General features: G+C 36.1%; 1 protein-coding gene across 3 annotated transcripts in view; it reads right to left on the bottom strand.

The window, feature by feature from the left end:
- Window positions 1–20,902, bottom strand: part of LOC149534845 (NADH:ubiquinone oxidoreductase, 17.2kDa subunit) — a 188,892-nt gene extending 167,990 nt beyond the window's left edge. For 2 of the 3 annotated variants that reach the window (XM_089805579.1, XM_089805580.1), the window contains exon 1: window positions 20,673–20,902. In XM_089805579.1, coding sequence (XP_089661705.1) covers window positions 20,673–20,790 — 118 coding nt within the window. In that variant the 5' untranslated portion in view covers window positions 20,791–20,902. The remainder of the gene's footprint in view (window positions 1–20,672) is intronic. The other variant, XM_089805578.1, reaches the window with a different exon arrangement.
- Between the last annotated feature and the right edge of the window lie 1,719 nt (window positions 20,903–22,621).

The raw sequence follows: 22,621 nt of genomic DNA, 5'->3' as shown, positions 1-22,621 counted from the left end.
TGCCCAAATTCGTCCCCTATTTCCCAGCAAGTAAAAACGTTCACCATTTTTTTAAATGATATTTTTTTAAAAATTAATGTTGGTCGGGCCCCACGTGGGTATTGGTATCAATTAAAAATTACCAAACCCTATTTGGAGGCTAAAAAGGTGAACTCTCATTGATTTGGTTATTATGGACATATGATCAGGAAGTTGAACTTCTATGTTATTGTTTACTGTTTAGTGTTTAATATTTTAGTTGGACTTCTCTTTATGTCATTTTAATCTCATGCATGAAACTTGGAGCCTTTGGTGTCGTCGGTAGAAATTGTGTATCAGCCGACGGGTCCCTTCGGAAAGGAAATTGTGTATCAGCCGACGGGTCCCTTCGAAAAGGAAATTGTGTATCAGCCGATGTGTCCCTTCAGAAAGGTTCTTGTTATGTAGCCGACGGGTCCCTTCGGAAAGGTTCTTGTTATGTAGCCAACAGGTCCCTTCGGAAATGGTTTTGTTATGTAGCAACATGTTGTATGTGGCCGACGGACTCCTTTAGGAAAGTTCTTCGGAAAGTATTTATAACCCCTTCGGAAAGCATTGCAATCATCAGATCTGATCATACAAGCATAATGTACTGTTTGGCATATGCGAATAATAATAAGAGTTCTGCTATTCGTGTTCGTGTTCATTATCTGTGTGCAATCCTTAATTAACCTATGCGGTAAACATTTGGCATTTTTGCTATATGTACGCCACGTTTTTGCGATGAAAGTATTTGAATTCTGTTAATTTGTCATGTATTCATTGTATTGAGCTTATAAAATGTCTATGGTGAATGGTTTAGCAATGTTATGATATGCATATTTGAATTCTCTCTAAAAATATATATTCTCCTATTTTTTAATAGTTGTCCCTTGTCATCCTCTAAAATTTGCCTTTGAACCGTACCCATATCAGAAACACATCCCTGTCCACTAAAACATTCATGTCCCGGAAACTCTGCGAGCATAGCAAAAGTAATTAGACACACTGCTATTTGTACCCAATGAACTACAAAGTATTTTTCTATTTTTAACGAAAAAAATCGATTAATTTCAAGTGTGTCAATTTTTATTTCTTATTTTCCTCTTATTCATTGCTATTTTCTACATATTTTGATTTTTTCAAAAAGTTTACTCAAGGAAAGTTTTTATCAAAATGTCTACATGAACAATTAAATTGTTGACATAGACAAACAAAATGACAACTAAAAGTCTATAAGATGAATTCTATGAATAACCTACACATGGAATAATACAAAATAGACTACAATTATATGAAGAAGAAGAAAAGAAAGAGCTTGCTCCCAATCGACAAACATAAGAGTTCACAATAAATAAAAAATTAAGAATGTATTAAATAATGAACATGCAAGACTCAGACCATAGATGGTCTACAAGAATATTATCTAAGCTTGTGGATGCAAAAATACTCATGGAGATGTTAGCATTCTAATTTGTCTCTTTCAAGACAACACAAACTCGTACATGTACAACAGAAACATTCTTCAAATTATAAGGAGAAGCTCACAATGACCTAAAATCTAAGGCCATAAACATTGGCAGGCTACCAGCTGGCAAGTTGGCACGTAGCACCGTGGTGGTTATTGCAACTGATGCTGCGGTTGCTGGCACTGTTTTCCACTTAACCATGATAGCCACAAGAGTGACCTCCTATATCCTTGTGGGTGTGGTAATCCTCAATGTATTGGTAGCAACCAAGTAAGTTGTGGAAGTACAGCAGGTGCAAAGGCAACATTTTCAGCAACAATTGTGGGATCTAGTGGTCCCATGAGCATGGAATAGGTCTCTGCCGTTGAATTCCCCTTTCTCTATTTGGATCATAGACTCACACTATCTGATGAAGTCTACTCGATAGAGGATGACACGGTAATAGCAAGTGTCACACTGCTCACTTGCTGACAGGCTGGCAAGTTCGTACTCTCTCTTACTTCGTCATCTTTTCTCTTTCTTCCCTTATAGATATGTCACTTTGGTTATTCAATATATATAAGATTTGAGTTTTAAGCTTGCTGCCTAATTCTCAAGTTTTAATTTTTCTCAAACTTTAAAATCTTCTTTTTTTTGCATCTTCTCTATATCTACACATGATCACTCAAATGATTTTCCCCTTACTCTCTTCTATTATAAGAAGAGGGTTTTCATTTTCTCCATTTTGACTTTTTATTTCCTACCACACCGTAGTTTCTTGAGGTGGAGAGCTTCTATTACTAATAGTTATGAGATCATCTCCCTAACTTTATTTTATAGTTACAACTTGCTTCATGACAGAAGCTCCCTTATCTTATTTTAGTTTGTGGTAAGATTTGTTGGAATCTGTCAAATTTTGAGAATATTTATTTTTCTCAAAGACATAGGGGTGTTTCTTATGTTGTTGTGCCTTTTGGACCCCAAGCCCAATATGAACCTAGCACTTAAGCTTCAAATTTCACATTCCTTCATGAGGTCCAACCCCCACCTGTGTTCCTTGGTGTGTGTCAAACCTTGGATCCTAATGAGGACATTGCATTGCACCTTCAATTCCTCTTTCTGAATTCCCTCTTGTCTCCTAGATAATATGGTGTTCTTATCCCTTCTTGTTTGTTGCACCCTAAGTCTTGGAAGGGAACTTGGAACTTTGTATTCCAATTCTCAATCCCTCCTAGAAATCACCTCACACTTAGTATTACTTTGATTCCTCATTGGACCACGAGTCTTCTAAGGAACTTGGAACTTGGAACCATAAATCCCTCCTAGAAATCACCCCTCACTTGGCATTTCTTTTATTCCTTATTGGATCCTGAGTCTTGGAAGGGACTTGGAACTTTATGTCCCAAGTCTCAATCCCTCCCACAAATCACTTCGCACTTAGCATTGCTTACGTTCACCCCAACAAGAACTTGGAATTTTATGTTCCTATTCTTAGTTCCTTTCCAAAGTCCATCTGCTTGACACCTCCTTCAACAATCAAACACCAAACCTTAGCTGGAACCTGGAACCTTGTTCAAGTTCTAACTACCTCTCTATCCCCAATCCTTGCAATACCTATTGGACCTCGAACTTCATTAAGGACTTGGTACTTAAGTTGCAACTTCCTATTCCAGCCCAATACCCGACTCTTGCCACCTTCAGGTCCAGGTCAGTTCCTTCCCTACTACTGCCATCTGCCACTCTCTTCAAAGTTTCAATTTCAAGGATCTTCTCTAAAACAGACACCCATCACGTGGTGTTATCTTCCAATTTGAAATTCCCTCCCAAAACTCAATTCCAACCAAGAACCCGATAATAAAATGCATGTTTTCAAAAAAAATGTTGTTGGACGTCAAAGTGTCACAACTTAGTTTTACTTGTGCATACCCATCATTAATGCAAATTAGTTCGCCCAACTACCAGCAATGAATGTTTACATTGTCTTTTGTCTTGGGCATCCATTTTGGCTGGGATCCTATATCAATTGCAGATCTTGACTCTACTACAATGTCACACAGGCTAGGGTTTCAACCTACTCTATATTTTGGAGAATTTTGACTTCATTTTGATCATGGAACAATACATAGACAATGGACAACAGGAGATAATTCAAAAAGATGAGACTACGGATATAAATCAATTCTCAAAGCAACTGCAAGAAGGCTAGGATGGTGTCAAAGCGTTTACAGAAGTTATTACATACTTGTTCAATATTATGTCTTCATTAATGTATGTGTAAGCTCATAAAATATGTCTATTGTGAGATGTCTTCTTCAACACTTTTGTTGATGGGATCATAAACATTAGTAGATGAATGTGACAAAATTTTAAACCTATTCCAACATCTTGTAATAGATCTGTTGAAGAATTAGCGTTGGTCAGATAAGTAGATGATAATATAATCTTGATCTGCTCACATGCATACATAATACATTTTGCTTATTACATTCGCATATATTAATTCAGATCATTATATTATTATTCAACAAATTTGTTACCCTACTTCAAGTATATCTTCGATCTGTTCATACAGATCTATCATTTGACATTTCATGTTCTTATATGTGATTGAGTCATGATCATATAATCTGCTCATAAGTATATATAAATCAGATCGAAGTCTAAATCTCCTATAGAGATCGGTGTCATTATGCTGAGAATTGATTGAACCCAAACTAAATAATATACACTGATTGGAGATTGGTTTACTTGCATAACTAATCAAAGTTTGTGAAGAGACATGTCTTGTGTAGACATATCTCCTCTTTGAGGAGACACGTCCACCCAAGACATGTCTCTCTATTAAGATATATGTACTTACACTCAGTCAGGCAAGAGAGCATCGAAATTCATAAATGCTCTGCCTTACTTAAGTACTGCAATTATACTTCAACATTCAGTATTTGTAAATATTGAATCTATTTCACGTACTTTCTAGGCAGTTCTATTACATTAAGAGCGATCCTAAAGTTTAACATGGTATCAGAGCTGCTTCTCCTGCCAACTTGTGAGGTTTCATAAGTGTTTACAGAGCTGAGGTATTTTCTGATATGGAGAATTTGTATTTACAGGAATATTTTATGGATATTATAGTGACCATTTTGTGAAGATTTTTTTGGAACAAAATTCTTCTATTCAAGCTTGGCCCAAAATCCTTATATGACTGAAAATATTGCTGCAGTTTCCGATATCATTGCATTTCTATTTTGACAGTGTGATGTTGGCGCATGAAATATTATTTTTTCATGACGTATAGTTGCCACGAGTAGTATTTGGAAAAGATCATTGAACAGGTCAAATATTTCTCCAACCCTTGTTCTGAAGTTTGTCGTAAGATATATTGAAAGAGCTGTGACTCTAGAATAGAGTTAAATGTGTGGGCCATAGTAAAATGGAGACGCGTCCCCCACTTTTTGCCCCACATTCCAGAGATGGGAATGCACCGAGGACTTGGGGACTCTGTCCCCCCGTCCCCAATGGTGCCACTAGATTCCGCCACCTCCGCCGAGGATGGGGGACCTTGCAATGTTGACTATTTGTTGATTCGACTACTTATGTTCAATGTTCCAATTCAATGCAATGTTCAAGTATTTACTCTTTTACATCTTTGTATCTTATATTGCAATACATATTTTCATAACTAGCATTTTAAATACCATATGTATAGTATATACAAGTCCCCTTCTCATTCGCCACCAGCCCCCCACCATCCCCCTGTCGTCCCCAAATTAAGGCCCCTCTGTCTCCCTATTCTACTGTCCCCCACAGCGGTGTAACTAAGTGGGTGCATAAAATATTTAAGTGTGGTAATAATATAAATGTCCTTCATCGAGTAATAATTACAAGTCGGTTTAACATTCTGAAGGTATTATCAATATTGTTGATTTACATTTGATAATATTTGCGGGTCCCATTCAATAGTGGCATAAAAAGGATTATTAAGGTGGAAGATTGATTTGTGGTGACTAAAAGGTAAGGCAATTATTTAATGAAAAAAAAGACCAACTCAAATTAGAGTTATCGCAAGAATAATATAATATTTCAGTGGCAGAACATTTGAAAGACATTACAAATTCTTCCTTTGTCATGAATGATTGGAGGTGAAGTAATGCTCCTAGTGTTTTCAGACTGCCTTTACAAGATTTCTTTTCAAATTGCTATTTGTGAGCATAAATGTCTGGGAAGTGAATGAAGGTGAATAAACAATTCAACAGTGAAAGCTCTTTGTCGGTAATATACTTTTAAGGTTATTGTTGTTAAGGAGGTTGTGGTCATCTAAACTTTCTGTTGACAAATTGGTAACTTGGTGAGTTCATGAGTTTCCAGACGCTCAAATTCTAGCAAGCTGCAGACATTGGAAGTCATTCCACGAGATATTCTGACTGGAGTGTTATCGGGATGGGTTGATCACACTGAAACATGTTCTGTTTGTGTTTCCTGTTTGACATCATCGTGCCTTTCTTATAGCTTAGGTTTTACAGAGGTCCGTTGAGCAAATTCAAGGTTGGAACTGAATTTCAGGCAGATGAATGGTCTCTTTAACACCATTATGAGTGTTAACAGGATGTCTCATGGTCACGCTGAACTGAGCCTTCAATGCTTTGAAATTTTTTGAAGCCTCATTCATTGGTTACAGAGAAAGCAAAAGGAGAAGAACATAAGGAATTAGTGTACCTATGGTTGTGGTGGCTGATAATTACGTTGAAGCATTTGTTTATATATTGGTGTTGCAGGATGTCTCATGGTCATGCTGAACTGAGCCTTTAATGCTTTGAAATGTTTTGAAGCCTCATTCATTGGTTACAAAGAAAGTGAAAGGAGAAGAATTTAGGGAATTGGTGTACCTACAGTTGTGGTGGCTGATAATAACGTTTAAGTATTTGTTTATATATTGGCCCAAATTTATTGCCCTTTGCATTCATCATACATGGTATGATTTTTTAGCCGTGGGTTCTGAACTTCCACAGAAGTCGCTGGTCCTTCATTACTGCAAATTACTCTCTTTTGTTCGTTGAGGGGAACAAATCAAATGTGCTGCCTGTGAGCTAAAAACAGAAGTGTATAAGGCAGTGATTCAAAATTTGTGCAAAGGATGACATTTTTATAAGATCACGGAGGTTAGATGTGATGCATAGGCCAATAGGTCAAGTTGTCAATGTGCAGTATATCAATGAACAAGATGTTGTGGACATGTGGACAACATACCTTGGAATATAGAAGCAGAGCAAAGATGTCCCCTGTTATCAGGCGGTTCCATATAAATCATCTCTCATTGGATATTAGTTTACGTGGCAGCTAGAACTGTGAGAATTAGATAGCTACAGAAAGGACAAGGATTCCACAACTCCTAAACACTCAGTGACCTAACAAAAAAGAATAACAACGACCTAGGAGAAGTGTGATATTGCTATCAGGATTTAACTGTGTGATTTTGAGTCAAACTCATTGACCCATGTTTCAGGAGAAGTGGTTGATAAGATAATACACAAACTAAGGAAATAAAGACTAAGGAAATCATCTAAGATTAAGGATGGGTCAGCACATTACCTTGCATACCAAGAGAAACACGAGCCAGATTAAATTTGTGTCAATTGAAATCTTATGTGCCAAGGCAGCAGAATTAGATGAGAAAATTGACATAATTATGATTGACTGAGGGCCTCGTGAAAAGTAGAAAGCAAGTTCACCACAGTGTTCTTAGGATCTTGGCCAACTGATGTCTGGTTGAGACAAATATTAAAGAGGAAAATCGACCCTCCGAATATTTGAAGTCTGCAAGGATGTCTTATTATTGTCACACCATGCTACATATATCTATATTTATTCAGCAGAGCTATGAAGAGACCAGAAAAATATTTATATATGTCAAAAAAATATGTTGGTGTCATAGGAGTTTTCATGTGAAACTTTAGAATGGCTTGTATACACAAAGGAAACCATCTAGAGCCTACACAGAAGTTAAATTATTTTGTGAATGAGAAAATCACGCCCCTAACTTCTTATAAGAGTTTGCACCTTCCTATGAATGTTAACTTAGAGGATATCTTCTACTTGTTGTGTTCGGAACAATTATACTTATTGCCATGAGAGGATTGTTTTCCACTAGGAGAGACTCCAAAGCAAAGAAATCAGAGATACATGACAGATTATTATTTCTTAAATTTTGACTTGGTTATATGGGTCTATAACACATGTGCAAACTCTTATGAGCAAGGAAATAATAATTGAGCGGGAGGCTCTATATCATTGAGAAATGAACCAATCGCCTATGAGGGTCTTAACTTCCATAAAATGAAATAAGCAGGAATTTTACACTGTGGGGGAATAATAACCAAAGTTCCATTCCCATTGTTTGACAAATACGTAAATGGAGGCATTTTCAGATTTGATGCGTATGGACATTCATCATTGCAATCTATATCAAGGATGTTGATGTGCAATAAGCATTTTTTATTCTTGAATATCACATTTATCTACTCATCATAGTCTTCCTCTTATTTGTATTGCCATACGTACAATAAAGAGTTATTTGCCTTGATCGTTTCCTTTTGTCTCTAGGGATGTTCTTGAAGGAAAAGAAGAATTGTGCATCAGGTATGCTACCGAGGCATTATAGAGGACTCAATCCTATAATCACAACTCCAAAGTGGTTTTGGATCTAGGATTTCTTAGCCATATGTTGATCATGCTAGATAATGTGTTCTGACAATTACAACATCTAGAATTAGGAAGGGTATCCTTTGGTGATAAGATAAAGCATCTAAGAGGATTTGTTTAAATTGACTATCAAGGATTATATTGGTTTAGAGGGAGAAGATATGTCAAGATACTTCTTTAGTGACCAAGAAACTGTAGTAATCAAGAGGGAGTTAGATAATCTGCCGAGGAAACCTTGGACGAGGAGGTCAAAAGGTTGATGCATGTACTTGGAGCTTTAGATAGAAGCCACATTATCATAAATGTTGGTGTCGCTAAGCCTAGGATAAATCCATAGTTTATTACAATCACTCATGTTAATATGAAATCAAGACAAGCACATTTGTGTACGAGAAACTACCCCTACGAATAATGTAATGGTCAGAACAAAGAGAATTACTAGAAGATCTGCCAAGTGGATCTTTAATCATAATGATTCAAAGGGAGTAGACCATGGAGACGATTTCTAGACAAAGTACATTATCACTAAAAAATGAATGGCTCATATTCTCACCAAATCTCATACCAAAGTAAAGTTTGTGCAATTGGAGACTAGCTTGCTAAGAAGGAGTCTTAGCATCAGTAATTTCTTGAAAGGTATTTTATTGGATTCTTCTTCTTTGTGAGAAAGAAGCTTAAAGTGAAACCCTTGTCCCACTCTCTGGGAGTAGTTATGATGGATCAACCCTCTGATATGGTTTTGGTGGATGTCATGTGTGTGACGCCATGACAACACCACGTGAGAGAATCCATGGTGACTTCGTGTAAAATCTTTTATTATCATGTTTGTGACTCCATGACTTTATGGGCCCCTTGTATACGTTACTAAAAGGTGACGATCTTACAAATAATATACACTTGTATCTAACTTTGTAAGGTGACGACTTTACAATGTTCACTATCATGATGAATATCATGTGACTTGATATTAGTGGATTTGTCATGATAGTTAGCATCTCTTGGACATTTGTTAGATATCATGAGACTTGATATCAGTTGCAGATCATTATGTTCTTTATGTGATAATCATGGTAGATATTATGTGATGTAATATCCATGGATATGCCATGATTTGTTGTGGTAGACATCATGAGACGTGATGTCAGTGCGCATACCACAACATGGATATATATAAGAAGAATGACATGTGACTTCATATTCTTGAGCAAATTATATCCTCAGATATCACGAGTTAGGTGGTATTTCTTTTCACAATGGATGTGCCTATTGTGATATATACATGTGTGTGTGTGCGTGTACACTTCATTAGATCCTTTATCTTCCCTAGCTAAGAGGGAGTGTTGAAGAATTAGCATTAGTCAGATATATTAGAGAATATAATCTTGATCTGCTTGCATGCATACATAATATATTAATGAAGATCATTATATTATTATTCACCAAATCTGTTATCCCACTTCAAGTATATCTTCGATCTGTTCATACAGATCTATTATTTGACATTTCTTGTTCGTATATGTGATCGAGTTGTGATCATATAATCTGCTCATAAGTATATATAAAATAAAATCGAAGTCTTATTTAATCTCCTAAAGAGATCGGAATCAATATGCTGAGAATTGATTAAATCCAAACTAAATAATAGACAACAATTGGAGAATGGTTTACTTGCATAACTAATCACAGTTTGTGAAGAGACACGTCCTGTATGGACAAGTCTCCTCTTTAAGGAGACACGTCCACCCAAGACATGTCTCTCTATTAAGATATATATGCTTACACTTAGCCAGGCAAGAAAGCATCGAAATTCATAAATGCTCTGCCTTACTTAAGTTCTGCAATTATACTTTTACATTCAGTATTTATAAATATTGAATCTACTTCACATACTTTATAGGCAGTTCTATTACATTAAGAGCGATCCTAAGTTTAAGAAGATCATTTCACGTTTGGATATAAACTTGTTCAACTCATTAATAAATTACTAGATATATAGAACTGGGAACAGTGTATTTTGATTGTATTTAGATGCTAGATCAAATTTGCCTCTGTTATTATCATAGTCGCACAGGTACTTGTACCCATACCCCTATCATGTGTATCCATGTACCCAAGTACCGGGTAATTCTACACAAGTACCCAATAGTCAGTGGGCTATTCAGTGGAGAGCATCATAGCTAAGGAACTTGATTAAGATTTTTTATTTTTATTTCAGTTTTTTGTTTGCATATCAGTTTGTTGTTTATCAAGTTTGATTCAATACGTAATCAGTTTGAAACTCTGATAGAATATTGATTAATAATAAATTGTCATTGTTATGTGATTTATGATCTTCTTATTCATGTTTAAAGTTTGCCTTCTATGTTATGCATCTTAAGATTTAGCATATATTATTATTACAAATATATAGCAAATCTGAAACTGAAAACAATACATTACATCTGCAAACTTTATCGTTGTTCTTGTTTTGAAAACTCATTTTCATGACTCATACTCTCAGATTTTCTATAAAATATTAAATTATATTTCAAACAAAATCGACATACCCAAGTACTCTCCCCTATTTTGAAAAATGGTCGTACCCATACCCATGCCCAAAGTACCCAAGTACCCCCATCCCCGTGCAACCTTGGTTATTATCTCTTGTCATTTCTCCTTGCCAATTGTGACTGTATACCCCTTTGAATTTGCACCAATCTGGTCCGTATAAGTTCCAATCGCACAAAATCAAACAGATTAAAGAACAAACCAACTCTAAAAAATATTTTTGGTTTCAGTGCAACTTATATTCTACTAGAAAATAGGGTAGGAAATCTTAAGAACATTCGTTAGTATTTAGAATATGGATTATATGTCTTGCCTTCCACCATGCATTCATTGCATTTGTGTTCAAATCAGCTATATAGAGGTTTTAAGGCAGCTAATTGTTCTTGGTCCACTGAAAATATTCAAGGTCAAGACAACAGATTGGATTTATCATTTAGCTAACAGCATCTTCCTAATCTACTTATTTATTTAAACCTTTGAAACACTCTCTTGAATCTAAGACTAGCTCAAAGAGCAAGAGAAAAAACCCATTCTCCTCATGTTGGCCTTAAACTCCCTGTTGGCCTGATTTTTCACCCAACCAAAAATTTGAAATATCTTGTGAAAATCAGGAGAATATGTTTTCTTGCTGCTTAAGGTTTTCTGAAAATGTGTTTTTCCTCGTTAGAAACCCTAGAAAATAGTCGTGTTTCATGTTCTAATAATTGTCCATGAAATGATTTGCAAGAATGATAGAGATATATGAAAATCTTGCTTATACACCGATATCCCTAAGTCTTTTATTCTCTTATCATGTTTTATTCCATGTTCCTAAAGGGCCTTTAAGTTGCGATGTTGCGAAAATGTCTCAAGCGCAACATCGCTTCTCTGTAATCACTAACTGTTTTGGAGGTTGCGAAGCAGCAAAATGGTTTGCCAAAGGGTTATTGCAATGTCGCGGGCAATATCAAGCTTAAGGCAATCTTAGTCATGACGGTGCAAAGGACATAAAGCAGCAGCAGTTAGCTTTTGAGGTTGTCACATGCTCACAGGTGGTTAAGAGAAACCTGGGTTTTAAGTTGCGAAGTGGCGAAAGCTTGAAATTGCATTATCGCAAGGTTTAGCTACGGTTAAAATTCTGTGGTTGCAAAGTGGCGAAGAACTGTTTATCGCACAGTCGCAAGTTAGATAATATTGAAGGGTTCTTAAGTTGCAAATGTGCGAACAGTAACCATGCAGTTAAGATTTGACTCATCGCATCTTCGCACAAAGTTCAAGACAACCTGAGGTTTGAGTAGTGAAATGTTGAAGCATTATGATCGCACATTTGCAAGGGTTAATGGTTGAGTTAAAGGTTAAGTTGCAAGCTTGCGAAATGGATTCAGGGCAGTTAACGTTCAAGGCTATCACATCATCGCAGCTCCAGCATAGCAGTTAGGAAAAGGGGTGGCAAAGCCACGACAGCTAAGGATGAGCCTTTTCGCATGGTCGCAGCCAATAATAATGTTAAGGAATAAACCGCGGCAAAGGCACGATCATAGTTAATGTGCAATGGTTTGCAACATCGCAAGTCAATATGGTCAACAAGCACATTCAGTTGCGAGTCTACGAATGAAAAAAATGTTAAGGTTAAAAGGTTAGCGCAATTTCACAGGATTTCAGGGATAGTCTAAATGTTGAGTTGCAATGTTGCAAAATGAATGTGGCAGTTGATCAAAATGGTGGTCGCATCATCACACAATAAAGGCAAGCCTTGCATCTAGCAGTTGCGAAGAGGCAACAAGGTAATTGATGAAGGTAGCGCAACATCGCAGGCAAGAGGGATGTTTAAGTCTCTAACAATTCCAACAATGCGAAGATGGTCAGCTAACCGCTGGGCGCATGGTCGCAACAGTTAATGCTAGGTTAAGAAGAGCAGGTGAGATGGTGCAAAATATGCAATCACATGATCGCAAGGCAAACTGCACATTTAGAAGATTGAGGTGTGACAGAGCAATGCAAGTTGGAGCTAACCGCATCGCGGTTTTGGGAGAGTTGATGTGCAGTTAGAGAAAACTGCTCCGAATGTGCGAAAACACTCATATCGCATGGTCGCAATGGTTAACCCATGATCAAGCAAATGAGTTCCAACGGCGCAAAAATGAGTCAGGCGCATGGTCGCTCAAGTTAAAGTGTAGTTAAGGGTAAAGGCCCCAATGGTGCGATAAGATGACATGTGGCAAGATGGCGGATCCAGCAAATTAGAAGGTGCCACATGGCATACTCCAAGATAACAACAAAAGATTGTAAAGATTGGGATGAGAAGGTTACGATGATACGCCATATGGAGATCTGATTTTCAGATAGAATAAGACAGTAAAAGATCATATACTTTGAGTGACCCATCAAGAATGAAATAAATGTTTTAAAAGTAGTTGAAAATGATAAGGCTTTGCCAGTAGAAAGTAGTTAAAGATTTACATGATTAAGGGCAGTGGAAGACAAAAAGTAATAAGTTGAAGACTCCTATGATAAGTGCCTACTGCCAGCTTTGCAACTACTTCCCCAAATTTTATCCGAATGTAGAGAATGTTTTAAATATAACAATATAGAAATATCTTTGTATTTGTAGATTTTTGACATGTGTCCTCCCATCTGAAGCTTGTTGCAATCCTCCTCTATATAAGGATTTCCAGGATGTGGAGGAAAGGGTTCCACTCTTGTTACTGTGAGACCACAGCAAGGTTCAAGTTTTTTGGATTTTTTTCATTACTGTGATACTGCAAGGATGGTTCCAATTTGAAGGTTTTCCATGACTATGATTCCACATTTTTCAGCATTTCTTTGTTATGAACAGCATTGTAATCTATTTTGAGCAATTAGATAATATAGTCGTCTATTGTGTATTTTCTGAGTTATTGCATATATTTGATGTATCGGGTTCAAGGAAATGAATACAAAGCTTTGTTGAAAGTTTCAATCTGAACCTTGTCTCCTCTTTATGGGTTTGTAACTTTCTATAACATATGTACAAGGTGCATATTGTCCAGTTGCAACTTGGCTTTGAAGTTGTATACCATCGTGTATTTTGTTGTTAGGTCAAGGACTTAAGTAAATTGCTTGATATGCATTGACACAATTGCAGGGATCATGGGAGGATTTGATAAGTATGAGTTTCATTTTGAAGATAGATGTTTGTTTGCAAGGTGAATGGATAGATCTAATCTCTGGGTATATAAGTATATCTTGGGTATCCAAATGTATGTATAGACTTATTTAATGCCCAATGGATAAGGGACTGATCAGCTTGGAGATTGCATGTTTTTGTTGTTCATACCTTGGTTTTGCTGATAATCAACATCATTAATCAAAGTATTTTCCCTTTTATGTTGAAGAGCTAAAAAGAGTTATCCTCACTTAGTTTATCAAGTTCAAAGGTCATGATTTTGGCTATTTCATGTCTATGTTGTTTTCATAAGCAAAGAAGATTCAAGGTTTTTATCTGCTATATAGATTCGATTGTATGCTTTGAAACTGGTACTATATAAAAGAATCTAAGGTTCACCTACCTAGGTCTTGTAGAGCCTGAAGAAGTATAGCCTTATAGTTGGCCCCGATGTCTAAATAGGTACATTGAACATGGGAATTAACTGCCCCTAGGTGTATGTGTTCCTATCACTAGGTTATTATAAAAGTGTTAATTCAAGAGAGCCAACTGAAATATCCCAAATGGTTATTGAACCAATTTCTTTTTCAAAAATATATTCAAAACCAAAACATATGATGTTGCATTATACAAACCAGCAAAATAAGCCCTAGGAAAATATACCCAATAGATATTTATCTAATTGTTTCCTCAAACTGACAATCAACACTTGAATATAGGCAGCCGCATTATGAAACACAATAGGAACCAGCAAAAACTCCAACAAATATTAAACTGTCTTTTCTTAAAATGATACTCAATACTCAAACATATAAAAATGCATTACTGACTCACAATATAAAATCAAAAAACTCTCATAAAACTACTCAAAACAATGTTATTGCATTATATAACAGCAATACAATAACCAGCATTCAAAATCCAATCTTAAACATAGAATTTACAGTCAGATTGGAACACTTAGAGAAGAACCTGTAAGTGCATACGAGACACCCAAAATGACGTCTCCATAGACAATGGGTTTGCATCCATTGTCTGTCGACGCGAGGGGCTACGTCCTCACATTGGCTAAAAGCTAAAGCTTTCTGAATACTCTCCTAAGAGAGAAACTGAAATCTGAATAATAAATCAAACACGTCAAATGAATGAGTCTCATCTCCTTTTATCTTTACAGCTGTGACTCTTCAACTCCTTTCTTGGCCTTTCATCTTATCTCTCTTTGTCTTTTTTAGCCCACTTTATAATATTAAATTGACCTTTTATAATTTGAGTCCATGCTCTCCAAGACAATTTTAATATTATACAACTATGTCTTTAACTTTTCTAATGTCCCAAAAAGGGGACATTACAAATCTCCCCTCCTTAAAATTGCTTGTCCTCAAACAATCAGTACCAAGATCCCATATGAATCTATAGGTAGCTCTGTAGCCCAGGAGTGATTCTTGATCCTAATCTAATTTTCTGCTCCCTAAAGAGAAAACTGAGTATCATCCAATGCCTCACGAACATACTTAAGCTCCCTTTTGAGCTCCTTAATCTCATTCCTTTCCCTATTCAACTGGTCAACATACATTTCAGCAACCTTAAGAATATAATCCCTCTATGAAAGCAAACATAAATAATCTGATTTCATAATTTCAGGACTTGTTTTAATCACCTGCAAATCAGCAACAAGCCAATGTCCTTCCTCTCCCTTTTGAGCCTTCCTATAGAGATCCTCAACCATCTTGTGAGTGCTGTCATAATGTACCAAAGACGTCACAACCATGTATTCACTAACCTTCAGTTGGTTCTTTAAGTATGTATTTCATTGCTGTCATGTTGAAACGGTTCATTGTCTTGCAGTGTCATCTTAGATTCCTCCTCTAAATTCATGTCATAGCTATCAGAAATATAAGGTTCATCATACAATAATTTCAATCTGTTATTACATTGTGTGCAACCGACTTCATCAACCTGTTGGTCAACACTAACCTCCAATTCACCAACATAGAAACTTGCACCCTATGTAACATCTTCTACATGGGCGCTAGAAGGCTATAAATCAATGGTAGTTGACTGCTCTTCCTTTTCAAGAACCTCTATTCGATGATCTTAATCTACTGGAAATTCCTCATACATATTTTTCCCCTGGACCCTTGCAAGAAGATCCTGAACAAATTCCAAATACTTCCCTTTTTGCCATCTCAATCTTATTTTGCTACTCTAGATGAAAATCCAAGTAATCATTGAATGATAAATCATTTTGAATTCAGGTAGGAAGTTCTTTATACTCTCCATAAATGTCGAGTATTTCTACTCTTATATCAGATTCGAAATTCTGGGCTGACTGTGCTTGTAGCATCATAGCACCTTTCCTGTTTTATCCAAACCCTATATTTTCCAAATTTGCAAACCACCAATACTAGAGCGATCTGCCAAACAGTTTGTTTCATTTATGAGTATGTAACTGTTCAGTTCAAGCAAGTGCAGAGATCTGGATGGCTTGTCCCAAAAGCATTCACCAGTCAACAATCATGCCATAGGCTTGAGCCTCTACAACAACTAGTATAGATTTCGAGCCACTCCTCCAGCAACTAGGCCAACCTTGCGATAGAATCTACTGATGAATTCACCACCCTTTTTGCGTATGCAAAACTCTGTAATTTTTTGCCATTACTTGGATATATCATTCCCTTTTATACCACGCTGCTATGATCACATACTGCAACCTAATAAGATAATCATCCTCTCGACAAAGACTTTGTAGAAGACGAATACTTGATCTACTTGTTGAGATTGAATGCTAAGAATAAAGTGGTAGAACCACAAGTTTTGTGATCTTGCTCCCTTTTATTTGTTCTATTGCTTCTTCTGTGAATGAATACCAGTAGCGCATTCCAACATAGTTTTTATTTTATTTTAGTTGGGTTCTTCTTGCCCTCTAAAGCACGACAGAATGCATCAGCCTGTTCCTATGTTATTTTTCTCGATGGTGAACCGCCTCCTATAGCAATATAAGAAAAGGCCTTCCTTCATTCAGTATAAAACTAAGTGCTGTAGAAAATAATCTACACTATAGACCAGCATTTTGCAAAAGTGGGAACAAAGTTAATGACCTAAAGCGTTGGACCAAATAGAAGAATATTGAACAAATTATGCTGATGTACGACAGGTTTCCATTTTGGCACCAGTCTCCTACTCTAGCCCTAGAACAACTATTTTTGTCCCTGATAAGAGTGATGCATCTCCATTACCTTGAGCTTGATTTGCAATAAGGGCCTTCTTACTGACTACCCTGAAAATCTCTATCAACACAATTAAGAATGCACTCCCAACATTTGTTGCTTCCGACGCTGATATTTCTAAAAAGGACAAACTTTCCTTTTGGGCAAATTCTTTAGCATCCTCAGTCTACACTGCACAAAGGCTGCCATGATCACATTTGTTGCCTACCAGCATAATAACAATATTATTGTCAGCATGGTTTCTCAACTCTTCAAGCCATCAAGGGATATGCTCAAAAGTTTGTCGTTTGGTTATATCATTTACCAACAAGGCCCCAACAGCACCTCTGTAGTAAGCACTCGTAACTGCTCTATATCCGTAAGCTTAGGGAATCTTGCATAATTATAATATTTTGTAACACTATCTTCAAATTTTTGAATCTCGACTTCTTTTAGACTTAGTTGACCATTATTCCATTATCGTTGGGCATTACAACCACGTACGAAGCCAATGGTAATAAAGGAACATTAAGTCGTTACTCCGGCAATTATTTTGTGTGCAAATACATTCACCCATTGATGTCAAAGGACAAGTCTTCTTTTCAATTACACTCCAACTTTGTCATTATATATCTGTGAATGAACCCAAATGTTCACGACGTCTTCATATATTAAAGTCATCTGTAATGATTCACTTTAGTGGTGTTTTTGACAAGCTCCTTTCTCGTTCTTGAGTGATGAAGATTTAAGGAAATAATTGCAAGGAAAATGTTGTCTTAATATATGATGTTGTTTCGTGAATATAGACCATACACTAGTCGCTTAGTACTTAGTAGTGCCCACAAAAGAACTCCCAAATTTATTCCATTATTTCCACTTCTCTGCACAATCACAAAAAGGCAAAGTAATACCAAATCGTAGGAGTTCAAATTTCATCACCAATGTTACATATTTTCTTAGCACTATGCATGCGGGTCCAAGAATAATTTATAGCTACCAATGTGATATTTCCTACTGTCAACAAGAATATCTGCAAAAATATGTCGTTTCACCTTCCAAACCCGCTTAGATTTTGTAGTTTTCTAAGAAGGTTCAATTAATCACCTAATGCCTTTCCCAAGTTGCTTCAATCACATTCTAAAATGCCTCTGTTACTTGACTATTTAACCCAACTACACAAATTAAACCATTTGTTGTTCTGTAGACCTGTCTCCGATGCTTCAAATTCTACCAAACAGCACGCAAGTTATTGAGGCCACCCCGGGCTTGCAACTGGATAGGCGATTTATATGAAGGTAGTACAAACCAGATTTTATTGATGGTGGATGTCATAGTGGAGGCCCAGCTATACTGTTTGTGCTTGCCCAACATCCATCAACCTGTCACTCATTCTTCCTTTGCCATACGTGGTCTATTGTCTGCTCGGCCCAGCTGTTGCAAATCTGGTGTCTTGTCCAATTTCACTCCCACACATCCGATTTTGACATTGGAGTTCTATATTGCATGGAGCTACCACCTGCACTGCCTGGGAGTCATGCGATCACAAAGTCGAGCACCTCCCCTAGTTACTATGGCTCCCATCTTTACCAAAACCTCACATAAAGTGAATAATAGAGAACACAGGGGCTCCTTTTATTTTTGTTCTTCTAGCTGGGTTCTGCAATCTGTAAACTTTTCGACCATAGTCTCAAGGCGGGGACTTATCTGACATTTTCAGATCATTTCCCTTTACTACAAAGATTTATAATCTCAGAGTTTTAAAAGGCTGCTCTTTACTAGAAAATGGGCTCCAACACCCTGATATATATCAATTACCCATTACTTTATCTGGATATTTGCAACTAAGTTTTGATTCAAAACTCTAAATATACCCACTAGGATGGCAAGTTCAATAGCTCTAATACCACTGAAATATCCCAAACGGATATTGAACCGATTTCTTTTTCAAAAATATATTCAAAACCAAAACATATGACGTTGCATTATGCAAACCAGCAAAATAAGCCCTAGAAAAATATACCCAATAGATATTTATCCGGTTGTTTCCTCAAACTAACAATCAACACTTGAATATAGGTAGATGTATTACGAAACACAATAGGAACCAACTGAAACTCCAACAGATATTAGATTGTCCTTTCTCAAAATGATACTCAGTATTCAAACATATAAAAATGCATTACAAACCCACAATATAAAATCAAAAAACTCCCATAAAACTCCTCAAAACAATGTTATTGCATTATATAACAGCAATACAATAACCAGCATTCAAAATCCAATCTTAAACACATAATTTACAGTCAAATTGAAACACCCACAGAAGAACATGTAAACACATACGAGACACCCGAAATGACGTCTCCAAGGACAATGGGTTTGCGTCCACTGTCTGCTAGCACGGGGGGCTATGTCCTCACATTGGCTGAAAGCTGAAGCTTTACTAATATTCTCCCAAGAGAGAAATTGAAATCTGAATAATAAATCAAGCATGCCAAATGAATGAGTCTCATCTCATTTTATCTTCACAGTTGTGACTCTTCGACTCCCTTCCCGGCCTTTCGTCTTATCTCTCTTTGTCCTTTTTAGCCCACTTTATATTAGTAAATTAACCTTTTGTAATTTGAGTCGACGCTCTCCAAGTCAATTTTAATATTATACAAATATGTCTTTTACTTTTCTAGTGTCCCAAAAAGGGGACATTACACCAACACCCCCCATATGTTGTGGATGAACAACTCTCACTGTCATGATGACAACCCTAGCCTTGAAAATGAAGGATTTGTTCTAGAAAGTAGAGTCGGGGTTTTGGTCCGTGTCTCTAATCAAGAATCTACAATTTAATCTCTATCGGAACCAATTGCAGCACATGTTGCAGAACACATCCACTCGTAACACTGAACCCCAGAAAGCGAGAAGGTGAAAAACTTCCAAATAACGGGTGCCAAAAAAAATCATCCAATAATGGGATTCCATGCTGCTTCATGCCAGGAAATTAAATCTCCAAATTGCAGCAAAGGATCCTCTAGATTACACTGAAGATCCTAATTAGTACAGATTGATTTCGTTTCACCAATTATTCCTTTTGCTTCAAAATTATGATTCCCCCTAATCAACTTGATTCGGAAGCCATGCTTCTTCTTCAATCTCGCTGTGTGTTTTATGCTGTTTCTTATCGGTAAAGTGGTCACAGTTTATTGGCTAGAATTACACAGTGTGACTGCAGAACCTGGGCGGCCACGTAACATTGAAAGAGTGCAATATTTGTACAGTATATAAAGTAAAAAGAATGCACTTGCAAGAGTATGATATCGAAGGTCTGCTAGTGATCTTTTTGATGCCTCACATGACTGAATGAAGAATATGGCTTAAAGTTATGCTCTTTCGCAAGGCAAAGTTCAGAGCCCTGTGTACATCAGGGGATTGGCTGTGTTATTTCCCGCAAGAGTTAAATTGTGTTCCCAGCACGCTGCGGGTCGAAGTTTAGTTTCTTTTCTGTTACAGCGAATTAGTGGTTTGATTAATATGCGACGCAGGCTGATCGTGTCAAAAACAAGTTGGTTTGGTTTGCTACGTTTTCCGTAACTAATAAATAAACAAAGATAGTGAGTATGGAATAGAACGAGGGGAAAAGAGAAAGGGTGAGAAGCCTACAGGCGCCATCGACGTCCTCTGTTCGTACAAAATAGCGATTGCCGCTTTTGTCAACGCCAACCATGTTGCCGGAGCGGAACAATCCCTTCAGTTTCGCCATCACCTTTGCCATTGCCATGCCTCCCTCGCCCACAAGACTCTTGCAACAAGCTACAAAATTTTGATAGTGTGGCAATACTGGATTCTACTATGCATATAAAGATTTCAAAACTCTTGAAAAAAGCATTTCTTAATATTTATTGAAATTTTGATAGTGTGGCAATACTGGATTCTACTATGCATATAAAGATTTCAAAACTCTTGAAAAAAGCATTTCTTAATATTTATTGAAATGCGTGATATAAGGGGTATTTATAAGTGCATCAAATCAAAAATTATGTCTCTTTTTTATGGACAAGGGGTATTTATAAATGCATCAAATCAAAAATTATGTCTCTTTTTTATGGACAAGCAACTTGTCATTATTATTGATATGGTTTAAAGTGGTTTGCTTAGTAAAAAAAAATCAATTATTTAATGTGAAATACAAATCACTGACATGTCAACATTAAATTTTTAAATGAGTTTTGTTACTTCAACTAGAGTGCAGGGTACAATCAAAGTAATGTAACATGGATACATCAATCCAAAACATGATGAAAGTTTCCACCTCATTGCAACTACCTAATCTTGTACTATCGACGTACATGTTACCACCCTTAACACTTAGACAAGACTATGTCCATTATTTCAAAAAAAAATGTATCTTCTTTCCTCCTTAAGCGCACATGATGTGGTCACTTCAACAAGAAACGAACTGCATTTTCAAAATCAACTTGTGTAACACATCTTATAACCTTTAAAGACCAATCAAATCTTAATTCAAAGCAACAATTGAATGAATCCTTGAAAGTAGAGCTTTGAATTTAAAATTCAAATTTGAAAGAGTGCATAAATTAAAGACAAGCATACTTCAAACCACCTTATTCATCCCATTCAACATCCAACAAAGACCATAAAAAAAGAAAAGCATTGCGCAACAAGAATTGAAGCTATTTATTCAAGTATATACATGTTTATTATTGGCTTATATTATTTCTATATTACCTTTGTTATTCAATTCATTTCCATGTATCTATCCATGAACTACTATTTCCTTCATGTTCATTTTGTTTTTAGTTTGTCATACCCTTACTCATTTCTCTTATCCTCGCATTGTTTTGGTTGATCCTATTGTTTCATTTGTGTACATTTCACTTACAATTTTGTAAGTATCTGTGATTCTTTCCTTTCTACTATTTTGTTCATGTTCATTTCACTTGCAATTCTTAAAACATCCATGTTTTTATGCTTTCTATTGTTTCATTCATGTTCATTTCACTTCAAGCTTTGTATACCCTTATTTGTATGCTTACCTTCATTTTCATTTCACTAATAGTTTTTTATACACTTCTACCATTTTGTTCATATTGATATTGTTTACATTTTTCTAAAAGGGCAGAAAGAAAGTATGTGCGATAAATAATTGAAGCTAATTTTTCAAATATTTATGTGTCCATTAGTGCTTTCTTATTTTTTCTATGCTATCCTTCATGTTTGAAACTCCTTTCTATTGTTTCCTTCTTGTTCATTTCACTTATAGTTTTCTCTACCCTTATTTATAGTCTTCCTTTCATGATCATCTTAGTTACATTTTTGTATACCTTGTTGTTTAACATCCTCAAAGTGTGTTTCTATCCCTTGAAGTGCATTTTTATTTCATTATTATATTATCTCTATTTTTTAATTTTCTTAAATTTCTATCATGATATATATCATTTAGATATTATTTACTTCTTTTCATTTCAAATTTTTGTTTTCTATACCCTTGTTTCTCTTCATTGTGGTTTGTTTCAATTCATTAACATACAATTCAGTTTTAGTTATTGAAGTAATTATATATTTTCATTACTTTCCATTTTATTACCACT

This window comes from Cupressus sempervirens, chromosome 10 (assembly GCF_028749045.1).
Source record: "Cupressus sempervirens isolate cs-2001-9-10 chromosome 10, ASM2874904v1, whole genome shotgun sequence".
NCBI classification, from domain to species: Eukaryota; Viridiplantae; Streptophyta; class Pinopsida; order Cupressales; family Cupressaceae; genus Cupressus; species Cupressus sempervirens.
The sequence above is the reverse complement of the archived record's forward strand: the minus strand, read 5'-3'. Positions and strand labels throughout refer to the sequence as shown.